The sequence below is a fragment of the Dryobates pubescens genome, chromosome 2 (assembly GCF_014839835.1).
Source record: "Dryobates pubescens isolate bDryPub1 chromosome 2, bDryPub1.pri, whole genome shotgun sequence".
In the NCBI taxonomy this organism is placed as follows: Eukaryota; Metazoa; Chordata; class Aves; order Piciformes; family Picidae; genus Dryobates; species Dryobates pubescens.
Window position 1 is genome coordinate 22,696,479 of NC_071613.1, and position 14,150 is coordinate 22,710,628.

General features: G+C 44.3%; 1 protein-coding gene across 1 annotated transcript in view; it reads right to left on the minus strand.

Annotated features, from left to right (window-relative positions):
- ABCA12 (ATP binding cassette subfamily A member 12) overlaps positions 1-13,614 on the minus strand; it is a 102,508-nt gene extending 88,894 nt beyond the window's left edge. The window contains exons 1-2 of the mRNA XM_009900836.2: positions 13,546-13,614; positions 8,939-9,032 (exon numbers count right to left, since the gene is read on the minus strand). Of these exons, the coding sequence (XP_009899138.2) occupies positions 8,939-9,032; positions 13,546-13,614 (163 nt within the window). The remainder of the gene's footprint in view (positions 1-8,938; positions 9,033-13,545) is intronic.
- Between the last annotated feature and the right edge of the window lie 536 nt (positions 13,615-14,150).

Consider the following 14,150-nt stretch of genomic DNA (forward strand, 5'->3'; position numbering starts at 1 on the left):
CTAATGGTTTGGTATTGCAGTGGCCCTGTGCTGTTGCCTTTCATATCACAAAGCCCATTTTTAAAACTACTCCAGAGCTAGCAGGCAATTTCTTTCACCCTATTTTGGCCAGTCAGCAGAACTGTCATTTACCACCAACTTCACCTGCTGAGCAGACAGCACTGAAAGAAGAGATTCCCTGTGCTCACCCCCAAATTGCAAGACACCAGACAGCCTCAGTATCTATCGTATGGGAGTAATTTTTGTTCCCCTGCAAGCCTCCATCACTGCTGTTACAACAGGTTCACAGACACATAGAACATTTTGAGTTTGAAGGGACCTTTAAAGGTCATCTAGTACAGCTCCCTGCAGTGAGCAGGGAAATCTTCAACTCAATCATGTTGATCACAGTTCTGTCCAACCTGACCAGGAATGTTTCCAGGGACAGGGCTTCCACCACCTCGCTGGGCAACTTCTTCCAGTGTCTCACCACCCTCATGGTAAAGAATTTCTTCCTAACATCCAATCTGAATCTACTTATTTCTATTTTTTTCCATTCCCCCTAGTCTTATCATTACCTGACACCCTAAAAAGTCCCTCCCCAGCTTTCTTGTAGGCCCCTTTCAGATACTGGAAGACCACAATAAGGTCTCCTTGGAGCTTTCTCTTCTCCAGACTGAATAGCCCCAACTCTCTCAGTCTGTCCTCATAGCAGAGGTGCTCCAGCCCTCTGCTCATCCTCGTGGCCCTTCTCTGGACATGTTCCAGCATGTCCAGATCCTTCCTGTAATAGGGGGTCCAGAACTGGACACAGTACTCCAGGTGGGGTCTCACCAGAGTGGAGTAGAGGGGAAGAATCACCTCCTTCAACCTGCTGGCTATGTTTCTTTCTTGTAGTCCCAACTAAGTACTGAAAAGTCTCTGTGGAACCTTCCCTTCTACAGGCTGAACAACCCCAACTCTCCCAGACTTTCTTCATAGTAGAGGGGTTCCAGCGCTCTGTTCACTTTTATGGTCCTGCAAGGCAGCACAGAGAAGGCTCAAATATACATAGTGTTGAGTGCTGCCTCTGCAGACCAGCATGGGTCAGGATGGAATGCAGCACAGGGAAACCTGCCAGCTGGACCCTGCACCACACATGTTAATTGTGACCATCTGCTGTCAGACCAAGTCTCACGGTCCCTGGAGCATGCACATTCCCCTTCTACCTTCCTTCAAGCAATGTCATCCTTGGCCACCTTCTTTTTTCCCCCACACAAATCATTTAGTAACAAAAAGATGTTGTGAGCAGCTATTGAACATGCATCAGTTCACCTGTGCACCACAGGATTTACAAGCCACAGACCTATTATCCAGCTTCTTTTTTTTTTCCAAAGCTTATCAGGAGCTCTGATAACTCCATTCAATCCCCTGAAGTGCCTAGCGTGGCTGGGTGAGATTCTAGAGCTTGAAGGCTGGACTGGATGACCTTGAAGATCTCTCCCAACCAAATATATTCTGTGATTCTGTGATCCTTACAGCAATAGCATCTTGGGTTTTGAAGTGTCCCAATAACACGGTGTCCTCAGTTGTCTGCCTACAACAGTGAGATTGAAGAAGCAGACAACTCACTACAAGACTCCTCCCTGTGTTGGTGGCCTCAGTGAAGGAAGTATTTCACTGCCTCATTCTTCCCTCAAGCATTTCAGGCTCTGCAACTAAGACCAGCCCAGAGCAGACAGCATCTCTTCCATGCTTATTAAAACTAGGCAAGCTAGTTTTGCTCACCCACAGAGCTTCACCTTCCACCCTCTTGTTTAATAAATTAAAAATCAGCGCTCAAACCTGAATGCATTGGGTTCACATACTGATCAGGGAGCTCATAAAGATGAGAGAGCATAAAAATTGCAAAGGAGCAGGAGAAGCAGCAGGTGTAAAGGGAGGAGAAAGAACCCCCAAACCAAAGCAAACACAAAGAACAACAAAGAGGAGATGGAAACCAAAGAGCTATTGCCAATTCAGGCCAAGACAGGGAAATGACAGAGCTGATGTCTGCACCATGGGGCAGAGCTGATGAAAAACGATGCAGTGGAAGTTGACTGCATTGTGGAAGGATGCTCCACCACCTGAAACATGAATACACCCAGAGAGAGGAGAAACTGTACACTAGCATTTTTCCTACATCATTTTGAAAGCAGTATTTAATGCAGACAAGGCTAATTTAGTCTCATTGCAACACAGCAAACTTGCTCTTGTCTATATGAGCAGCAGGGCAGTGCACAAACAGGACCTAAGAAGAGTGTCAGAACATTTCCCAGCAAGAAACTGGAACCTAAAAGCTTAAATCCATCTCCAGGATCTATTTTAAAAACCTGCACAAAAGCTCTGTTTACCAGAGCACTGTCTTGCATGCTGACTGCCTCCAGGTAATCTCCAGAGTCCAGGTTTAGATTCTTAAACAAAAGTGACCTCCTTTTCAGAAACACAGACATCAACAGCTGCTGACTTTGGCCCAAGCCAACCTGGTCAGCACCTTTGGGAAAACACGTTTGCACTTCTAGGTCTCAGCATCTGGATTCAGATGCTTCAGGAAGTCAATTAGAATTGACTGCCCCAGGGCTCTGTTGTAATTCAGTGAGGAGGAAAATAATATTGGTAACTCAGATGTTCCTATCTCCAGCTCTAAACATCCTCCAGTCACACCTCACATGGCAGAAGAGTCTGTAGAAGGAAATGGAGGTGTGGATATTTATGAAGGGGAGGTATTATAAACACCACAACTCTGTGCTTAGGCTGTGGGTCTCTGAGCTAAGTGGAAGCTTGGGAAAGACACAGGGAACTGTATGTCTGTGCACCACTTATGTGTGTAAGGAGCCCAAAGTACACATCTATTCCAGCAAATATGGGGATAGTTATTTTAATTCATACCCTTCTTCAGCACTGTTTCAGTGAAAAAAAGAGAAGTGTTATAAGGCAGTCTGCTCCCTGGCACAACAGCAGCACAACCAAACAAAACAAAATGAAGTTCATACCAAAGCAAGGAGGAACCTGATGAGGCCATTTAGCTCATCACACTGCAGCTGAGCACAGACAAAAATCTGGTGTTGGGCTGTGTAGAAGAGGGGAGAAAACTCAAGGGAAAAAATGGGAGGAAAATGAAGAATGTAAAGGAAAATGAGAAGTGGGTCTGCTCCCCCAGAAGCAAATGGTGAAGGAGAGCTGGAAGTCTGATGAGTGCTTTTCTGTACAGAGAGTAGGTTGAACCCTTGGAGTGGATTATGTCTTGCATAAATACCCATGACTTACCCAAGTGGAGTGGCATTTAAGCCACCATCCTAACTCCCTGTAATTAGCATGGGAACCTATTAATCTTTCCACTCTACTGGGAAACAAGATGAGTTCAGGTCCCTCCAACTGTGAAGCAAAATCCTTTAAAGTGCAAGCATCTTTTCAGAGCTTTCTTATCTCCAGAATATCTCAGAGTAAGGATAATGCTGTGGTCCACCTTGCTCCGTGCTATCTGATCTCACACATCCTGGCAGCCACAGCCCACCACACACATTAAGAATGAACCCAGCTCAAGGTGTTTCTCTGTTAATTGTGGGACAAAGTTAGTGTAAGGGTGTCTGCATCAAAGCAGCATGCTGGGATTGAGGCAGGGAACTGCTGGAACTAGAAGTGGTTTGAGGTCTGTAGTTACACAGACCCATTGGACAGGAGCCCCCTAAATTCAGCTACCAGCACCCTGCTGCAAAAGGGGCAGAAAGTTTCATGGGTGATAAGGATGAAGGGTGATAGGCACTGCCTTCCATGTGCTTGGCAGAAGACACCTTGCACCTGCCACAACCAGTTGCCTTATCCACTTCCCTGAATTCACTCTTTTCTTTTAAGCAACAAAGTGACGCCTTCTTTTTTGGACACTGCCCTGACCAGGGCAGCTCATGCCATGGCTATAGTGCTCAGCACAGATATCACAAGAAAGCTCTTTCTGCAGGTACAAGAAGCCACAGTCTCTCTCCTAAGGTATATCTAATCTGTGATGCATTTCATACTGATTTTTCCAACCATCTCTGAATCTGTTCAAATCTTAGCTACCAGATTGAAGACTGGAGTGTAGCTCAGAGACCCTCCTATCTTGGGCCCTTTCCTAGGGGCACTTGACTGAAGAATAAGAGCAGAGTGTCTCCTAAGCAGTTTTGTGCCATGCAGCTCTGGCTCTAAACTAGACCTGAACAGCTAATGCAGGGATTGGTAAACAGTCCAGATCTCAACTATCACAATATTTCGTCAGAAACACTGGCTGCAAACAGCAGCCTTGTGGAATATCTCTAAGTGAATGCAATACACCCTGCAGGCATCTCCACGATGGTGATGAAACCTGGGTGGAAATTCTGAACAGAGGTGAATGGTAAGATGGTTGGACTAGATGATCTTAGACATCTTTTCCAACATAAATGATTCTGTGTCTTTAATGCTTCACTGAGATGAGTCAGGCAATGAATTCCAGGCAGAATTTGACAGATTTAAGGCCAGACCTAACAGTACAACTTCTTTCCATGAAGAAGGAAAAATATCTGTGAATGAGGCATGGCTTTCACAGCCCAGTAGCTGACCCTCAAAAAGGCAGAGGCATCAGTGCCCTGAGTCTAAAAAGAGAGCAAGGTTTCTACTGCATCTTTTCCAGAACACTCAAAAGCAAGATTTCTGAATGAGTGGACAGATAACCACACCCAAGAGAGCTTCTATGGAAAACAGGGATGAGGTCAAACTGACAGGAGGGAAGAGAAGGTGAACAGAAAAGGAAGAATATGGGTGTGAAGGGTGTGACAGGGTGTGATGGTGCTAGTTAAAGCAAGGACTGTAATTGGGCTTCTGTGTAGACTGAGTGGGTTGAGCCCTGAGGGACAGATAGTATCACATACACAATTCCCATACCTGCAAATCCTGTAGTGATGGAATGGGACTTTTGTCCCTACTCACTCTAAAACCCAAGCGATACAGGCCTAAAAGACCATCAGGTATCACTAAAAACTGGATTTCACACTGCAGGCTTCCAGCCCAGAGCTTCCTATTGCACATGTAAGCCACAAAACTTATTTCAATAACTCCTAGCAAATACAAAGGCTGTTATAAAAAGGTCAAAAGTCACAACTATGATGTGCACAGTAAGTTGGATGGGGATTTTGTGTGCTTAGACTCTCAAGTCATCACAGGAACTTGGTATGCAGGGAAAGAAATCTCTTTTCCATTTCTTCTGACGACAATCTCTGCTGACCTGGAAATACCTCATCAAACAGATGCCTGGCAGAAAGAAGAGAGGGGCTTTTCTTTTTTTTTTTTCTTTTTTTCTTTTAGATGCTTTAGCTGTGAAGAATATTATACATCAGACAAATTTCAGCTCCTTGCTTTCCTCAGTTCTTAGTTTTCCTACAAGCATCCCCTTGACCAGTGACATTTATTTGGCATGTCATTTCCCTTCAGAGTTCAGTCTGGCACAAGCTTCCATTGTATTAGGTGCTATACAACATCATTCAAGGCAAGCAAATTGCTCTTGCAGGAAGCTCTTGCCACTGTTCATTCTTGACTGATATCTGCTAGGTAATTTCTATACATAGTCTTCAATCTATTGGATGCATATTAGACATCCTTCAGAAGAACTTATTGTCTTGAATCTGAGCTGTTTTAATTGAGCAAATAATAGATTTAATGATATTTCTGTGACCCTGAATAGAGGAGATAAGCTGACAGACTAAAACCTTTGGTGGAGTTATCTCTAAGGCTTCCAAACTCAGCATCTAAGCAGCTTATTCTGCCTCTGTGCCATTGATTCTGTGCTTCCTGACTTTCATCTATCTGCAATGATCTCTTGACAGCGGCACTGGAAATAGCTTCTTGTCACTACTTAATGATTTTGTCTTTTAAGGCAGGCACTGGAACTCAGCATAAAATGGATTTCATCCTTTTTTTTTCATCCCAAAATGACCAAAAATCCCTCCTGTGATAGTTTTCCTAGATGTGTCCACTTATACGTATATGGCCACACTCCTGATCCCTCCCAGGATAGGGTTGGCCTTCTGGACTGCATGAGTGCACTGCCAGCTCATGTTGAGATTCTTGTCTATCAACATCCCCAAGTCCTTCTATTCAGGGCTGCTCTCAACCTACTTTGTACCCAGTTCATATTTGTGCCTGGGATTGGCCCAACCCAGGTTTAAGACCTTGCACTTTGATTTGTTGAACCTCATGCAGCTTGCACTGGCCCATTTCTCAAGCTTTTCAAGGTCTCTCTGGATGACATCCCTTCCCTCAAGTGGGTCCACCACACAGCTTGATATCATCGGCAAACCTGCTGAGAGTGCATTTGATGCCATTGTCCATGTCACCGACAAAGATGTTGAGCAGCACTGAGCCCAGAACAGACCCCTGGGGAACTTCACTTGTTACTGGTCTTGGCATGAATATTGAGCCATTAACCACAACTCTAAGTGCAACCTTCTGGCCAGTTCCTTATGCACCAAGTGATCTTAAAGGTCTTTTCTAACCAAAACAATTCTATGATTCTTCTCTTGCAAGAGAGTTTCCAACATCCACTTCTAAGACAGAGAGACATCTACTCGCATACTTACTGAGACTCATCCCAAAACAGAATTCACCTATGAAACAAAAGGTAAGTGGTCCAAAGGTGCTGCTCAACCCTTCCCTTTCCTGCGAAGCACAACAGATGGAGCTACTTGCTTTTCCTAAGAACATTCTTTCCAATTCATTCATTCAGAGATATAACCATCCAGAGCAAACATGCTCCAAATAAATGCACATTCAAACTAATAGCCAAGTAGAGTAAAAGAATAAGTATTTTATCTTCCATTTGGTTAACTTGACTTAGCTGATCTTATCTGATTTCTGTACCTGGCTTCAGACTAGAGAAGAGCAGATTTATATTGGATGTTAGAAACAAGTACTTTACCTGAGGGTGGTGGCACACTGGAACAGGTTGCCCAAGGGAGATGGTTGGGCCCCATCCCTGGAGATATTTAAGATCAGGCTCAACGGGGCTCTGGGCAGCCTGATCTAGTTGAGGGTGCCCTAGCTTGCTGCAGGGGGGGTTGGACAGGATGACCTTTGGAGGTCCCTTCCAACCCAGACCATTCTATGATTTATCAGGGACAGGAAGTACAACCAATGGAGCAGCATGGGAGGACTACCACACTTGGCAACATCTGGGGTTTTCACAAAGCACAACATGTCCTGTCATGCCAAGGGAATTTGGGAGAACTTACAATACATAACATGCTGAGTGCAGCTGAGCTAGTGGTTAAAAGACCATCCAACACACCAAGATTGTTCTGCTCCAGTCAAGACTTCTTGTGATAGTTCCAGAAAGTCACTTATTCTGACCTTCTAGCCCTGTCTAACAAATTAAGGTGCACAAACCTTTAGTGAGATTAGGCTGCAACCTCTCTGGGACAAGGGCTATCCTAGTTGTATATCTGGTATTTGTCACAATGTGGCTCTTTCTCACACATCCTACAGAAACAAAGAGTTTTTAGTCAGAGAATCGCAGATGTCACTGTCCGGTGCACGCCAGCATAGATCCCTCACAACCACATTTTACCCATCTGAGGGCTCAAACTTTGCAAGACAATTGCTTGTCTTCACTGCTGCCAGAGTCTGCCTCCTCACCCCTTGCATCAGTCTCCTTGCCCTAAATATAAAAACCCAATGTTGCCAGTGTCAGGGCTTTGTTCTTGCCGAGTCGATGACGCCCTGATGCAGGTCACCCATGGTGGTGTCTCTCCTATGAATCAGATGTTGCAAATCTTCTAGTAAAGGCACTTTTTAAGGCCTGTTTCTAACATGCACTTGAAAATTATGGCTCTAACTGATAGCTCTCTGTACAGCTTTTTGATGTAGCACATGGATGTGATTCAGCAGACTGAATGTGCAACATTAAGCAAGGCTCTTGCATATACTTCCAGGGTCTCTGCAATGATAGGGGCAAGGAATCCCTCTAATGAGGAGATAACAGAGTGCATCTCTGTGATTGATTTCTCCCAACAACAAGGTAGGCCACCACTGAAAAGAGAAGCCCAGCCTTTTTGCTCACTTCCCTCCCTTGGGACTGCATGTGTGAGAGTGCAGAATCAGGGATGTAATTCAACTGAAACGTAACACTTTGGAAGGGAAAAATGCTTCCAACTGGATAAAATTTCTGCTGTGTTTTACCATATAACTTCATGAATAAATGTGTCCCAGGCTGGGAATATCTGATGGTGAAAGAACTCACTAAATCAGTGTAAGTTTTTTCGAGCAGATGCAATCACACCCATACTCTGAGATGCAGACATGTTCAGGAAGCAAGGCCTGCAGGCAAAATCAACTTTGTGTAAACTCTCCACTCATTTAACCACTAACAACTATTCACCCATACAAACTGCTGCTCTTTGACTTGCTAGAAAAGGCTCACACAGACCATCAGGTCACAGGAGCCAGACAAGTTACCACTCTTCAGCTGAGCCTTAGTAGCAAAGCTACCTAAAGAAGTGCTTTTTGCCTGTAGCGCACACAAGGTAAAATCATTCATGTTGACCAACCTCATGCTTATTACTTCAGCTTCATAATCCCACTGGAAGACATTTTACTGAGTAAGATTGCCCCCAGTTGCCGTCTTGCCCCCCAATCTATCATGTAAATCTGTATTGTTGTCTACAACAGCAGTATCCAAGTGTCTTGATGTGACAGTACCTTAAAGTTGTGTTCTAATTATAAACCTGATCTGAAAAAAAACCTAAACAACAAAAGCAAACCAGAAACAGAAAGGACCTCAGAGGAACACAGACATTTTATTTACAGCATGCTGCATCCCAGGAAATCTCCACTTCAAACCACACAGAACCAAATTTGTAAAACCCATCAAATTAACACATCAGTCACTGAAATGAGACCCAAATCCCAAAGACATGAAAACAAACCAGTTACTTACAGTTTGGCTGTGGTTCTGGAGGGAATTTGAGGCGGATAATGGCCAAGATTATGAAAACAACCACAGGCCAGGAAATTAAAATGAACGACCATACCTATAAAGGAGCAATGAAAATATATTGGTTACGTTTGTCGTATTGATGCGTCTCAGAGCTTGTCTGGAATGTACAAGTACTACCCTAAATGAGTTACAGGACGCATTGTAAATCACACCTGCCTTGTTATGCATGCTATTAAACCCCAAGTATTATCTCTGCAGGAAGAAAAACTATGTATGATTCCAAGAGCAAATAACAAGCCTGAGAACAACACAAGCCTTCCTGTGTTGCAGTGAGGCTGATAATTATGAGGGACACATACACATGGTGTTTACACAGTGTGGACACACGGCTATGTAACAGTAAAAGCATGCTGAGAACTACCAGACTCTTGGATGCACCGATTGCAAGATAAAAGAGCTGAAGTGTGAAAGGTTGGTTTCACTTTCGGTGACTGGCACTGCTCAGATGAAGGGTTAAGATGACTCTGATTTGATGATATCTCAAAATTAAATTGTTTGACTAATCAATTCAGGAATCTGCAGCATTTTTTTTTTCCCAAAAAAAAGTTTCACTGCTCTTCACAAACAGTTCACAAAGAGTTCAACCTCTAGTGGAGCTGAAAGAAAGGATTTTCAGAGCAATCATTTACATGATGTGGACCTCAATCACGATGAAGGAAAGGCTTTATGGAGTTGTGTAACCAAACAACTGGAGAAGTCACTTTTGAATACCAATCACCAAGATCTCTCATATGAGGTCCAGACCCCAGCAACCTAACTCCCTGCACCTTTCTGTTTCCAGACTGCAACAGTCCATATAGATGAGTTGAGATGGAAGAGAGATGATATAAAATTGGCTTGGCGTGCTGGAAAAAAACATGAACATTTATAGAGCTCTTGTCTCTGGCATGATGGTTGACTGTTTCAATGGATAAGAATGAAGAAAATACAGTTGGCTAACTATCTAATGTAGCAAACCAATCTAGGTAAGAGGCTGTGGTAGTTTTAACCCACCACTGAGGCCCAAAGTCAGTGTTAAAACTACCAGCCTCAGAGTTTTGTAAGCTAGGAAAATGCAGTTATACAAATAATCAACTGCTTTTGCACTAGCTGCCTAGCTTGTTACCATGCTTACTAGATCAGAGTTTTCAATCCATCAGTAGCTAAGCTCAAACTACTCAGTGCTGCAAAATCACTGTGCTGTCTTCATGCCAGTTTCACAGAATCACAGAATCAATCAGGTTGGAAGAGACCTCCAAGATCATCAAGACCAACCTATCACCCAACCCTATCTAATCAACTAGACCATGGCACTAAGTGCCTCACCCAGTCTTTTCTTCAAGACCTCCAGGGATGTCTACCCCACCACCTCCCTGGGCAGCCCATTCCAAAGGGCAATCTCTCTTTCTGTGAAGAACTTCTTTCTAAGATCAAGCCTAAACTTGCCCCTGCTCAGCTTGAGACTGTGTCCTCTTGTTCCATTGCTGGTTGCCTGAGAGAAGAGATCAACCCCCACCTGGCTACAATCACCCTCCAGGTAGTTGTAGAGAGCAATAAGGTCTCCCCGAGGCTCCTCTTCAAATTTCTGAAACTGCAAAGTTGACTTTCTTCAAAATCATCTCATTTTCCATTGTTCTGTTGCCTCTTTTGGTTTTTTTGTTTTTTGTTTTTTTTTTTCTTTCAGATCAGCACATATTACCCAAATCTGTTTTTCCAAAGTAATTCCAAGTCCATAACAGTGTTTTCATTTCCTGTAGCACTTACTGGGACATAAGACCAAACAGACAGACAAACAAAACCTGGAGAGCAATTCTATTATGCTTAAAGATGGTTGTTTTACAGCAGCTCCATCTCTATCAACGCTGATGAGGTGGCACAGCCATGAAAGCAGGAGCAAGATTCATGCCCCAAAACAGGCAACAGAGAGAGATCAAACCACAAGGAACCTCCTCACACATCCCTTCAGAGAGGGTACTCCTGTAATTTCAGTTTTCATCAACATTTTAGCTTTTTCTTGGAGCACTGGAAGAGGCTGCCCAGGGAGGCAGTGGAGTGACTCCACTATCCCTGGAGGTGCTCAAAAAATGAGTAGATGTGGGACTTTGGGACATAGTCTAGTGGTCATCAAGAATGCTGGACTTGATGATCTTAGAGGTCCTTTCCAACCTTAATGAATCTATTATTCTATGATTGACAGACACTATTCTTCCTGCCTTTATATATACACTGCTAATTTATAACAAGATTCAGCACTGAAACCAACATCTTTTGCCATTTTTTTATATTGCATGCTTTCCCTACAATCAGTCTTCACACAGGCTGTTTACCTCTGATTAATTCACATGCAGACATTATTATTAATGTACCTTCCATGCTTAGTACCACGTAAGGCTAAATTAAAATTATGGGCTAACAGCACAGACACTGATATTAGTCAGAAGCTGCCAAAAGGAAGGGCAAGAGATCTGTCACATTCTTGAGGCAAGAAACGAATACTGATTGTTCCCACTCAAGGAAATCTTTGCATCTTCCCCTTCTGAGCTAAAATGGTGCTTACAATCCCCACTTTCCCAACAGGTCTTCCCTTAGTATCTCTGTCCTGTGACTTAATTGGATTTAATAGTAGCTGGGCACATCAGTTGCGACATAACTGCATTCCCACTCTCCCGAAGTTTCTAGTTAACATAAACAAGGTAACCACCCTGGCCCAACTGCTTGCAGGTGGAACATGTTGACGTGAATGGAGCCATAATCAGCCTTGGTTTGGCCCTTGGGACACTAAACAACAATGTGTAGGTTACACAATCCTTTGGTTCCTGGATTTTTTTCATTGCTCAAAGTAGATTCAATTGCTTGGTATCTCTGGATGCAGGCATATTCTCTCCCTCCTGCCTCTGTTTAAATTACCAAGCTGCCTAGAAGTGATAGATGGAAAGAATGATTTGAGTTGGAAAGGACCTTCAAGATCATCTGGTTCCAAACCCCCATCTTAGGCAGGGACAGCTTCCACCAGAGCAGATTGCTCAAGCCCCATCCAACTTGGCCTTGAACACTTCAAGCATGCAAGAAGCAAGAGGCACTGATTTCTCCAGATCCCCTTGGCACACAGGCCAAACCTTGCCCAAAAGGAACCTGCCGCCTAAACTCATGACCATTCCCTTCTCAGCAGCAATAACCTGTGCTGAGGCACTCCATGGCCACGGATGCAGAGCTTCTGCTGGTATCAACAAATGGACTGTCAAGGAAGCTGTAGCTCTCTCCGTGCTGCAGAGGTAGAGGCAGTTCTCTCCAGGGGCTCTGCTGAGAACTCGCATATGAAGCAGTTTAAAGCAAAAGGCAGAAGAAAATGTGTTTGCCAGCCTTGACAAGGCTGATGAACAGGAGGAAAGCACTCAAGTCTGCAGGAGGGAGGATAAGAGCTGCTTGGTGTCAGACCATTCCATGGCAGACCAATTGGCCTTGGTGTGGGCAGCCAACACCACTGTAGCAGCAGGAACCCCCTTCACACATTAACAGAAATTGAGAGACACAGCAAAATGCTTCCCTTGCGACACAAGCATGCTAAAAATAAAAGCTTTCTAAAAGGCTGGTCTGTAAGTGAAGTCACATTACACAGGTTAAAAAACAAAACAAAACAAAACAAAACCCCACCAAATTACACACACAAGCAGGAGGCCAGAGAAATCGGTATATGTCTGGAAGCAGAGATCTTTATACCCTCTCTAGCCTGAGCAAGGTCCCTAATTTGGATCAGGAGAAGGAAATGAAGAAGTGTTGCAGGGAATGCTCACCATAAAATAATCAGTAATGACCAGACTGTTATTTTAATTGACATTTCAATTCTACAGAATTGATATTTCAACTCTGCAGGAAACCAAAATTAAAGCAAGTGAGACTGTATGGTCACAAGTACAGGCAGGGCTTAGGTTAGGTTATACTCTGCATACACAAGAGCTGAAAGAGACCCGAGCCTGCTTTTAACAAGGCTGTTACAATTTCTCTTGAGGAAATTAGAGGTAGTTTATTGGGATTCCTCTGCATCTCAGAAAAAGTCTCCTGCATTTTTGGCAGGAGTGAGGGATACTTTAAACTGCACAGCAGGTCCACAGCTACTATGGAGGATCACAAAGGGTCAGATGAACTCAGCATCTCTCTGAATAAGGCTCAAAAACTGAGGGGTGGGACTGAGTGAACAAGAATGCAGAAGCATATAGCGATATGAGGCCTTTCACTCCATCCTCGTATCACACCCTCCATGGCACTTCTTTTCTGTTAGCATCTTCTGCACCTGCCAAGGCTTCTGTTCAACCAAAGCAAGTTCAAAAACCATCATATCTGCCCTAAGCATGAGATCCAACACGAGACCAAATCACTTTGGCTTAAAAAGACCCACTCCCACTTCTATGCCATTCCCTTCCTTCTCTCTGCTTCTATCACCAGCCTTCAAACTATTTCTGGATTAATGTGGTGACCTTCCTCTCCTGCAGTGCCCCCTTACGCCTCAGCTCCTGCAATTTCCAGGCTTTCCCTTGGCTTCCCCTCTCCAACTCCTTTATTTTCACACTCACCGGCTGCCTCTTGACACTCAGCCAGTTCTTCCACAGCAGGATCCTCAAGTGCTGGGAGAGCGCAGCCATCCTTGGCTGACTCAACCAAAAGTGAACGGGCCGTGGACTCTTCCTCACCAGGCTTAGGAGGCAAAAGCAGAGGCTCTAACCCAAAGGGGCATCCAGTGTCCAATACCCAGGCCTCTGTCTCTTCCCCACAGCATAGCTCTGAAGCAGCTACTTCATCCACTCTTGTCTGCTGTAGTCCCAGTAACTGTAGCTCTAGTCCTCACAGCAATAGCTCCTAGCAAATTCAACAGGTTATTCCTCTCCAGGCAGGCAGGCAGACGCAGTGGCCTGCCTCCACTTGCATTAATTACAATATCCAGCCTCTCCTGGCTGCTGGTGTTCAAGCCCTAACTGATAAAATGCATAGCATTCCAAAAAGATGCTTCTGCTTAAACAAAAGGTGATGCATGCCTCCTCCTCCTCCTCCTCCCCATGATGAAACTCCCTGTCTGCCCACACACTGCTTCTGCTGCAGAGGTGTCATCAACAGCAAAGAGTTAGGCTGCTTGCCAGGCCAGTCCAACTTCCCTGACTTCTCAGGGAGTGGCTGGGAAGAA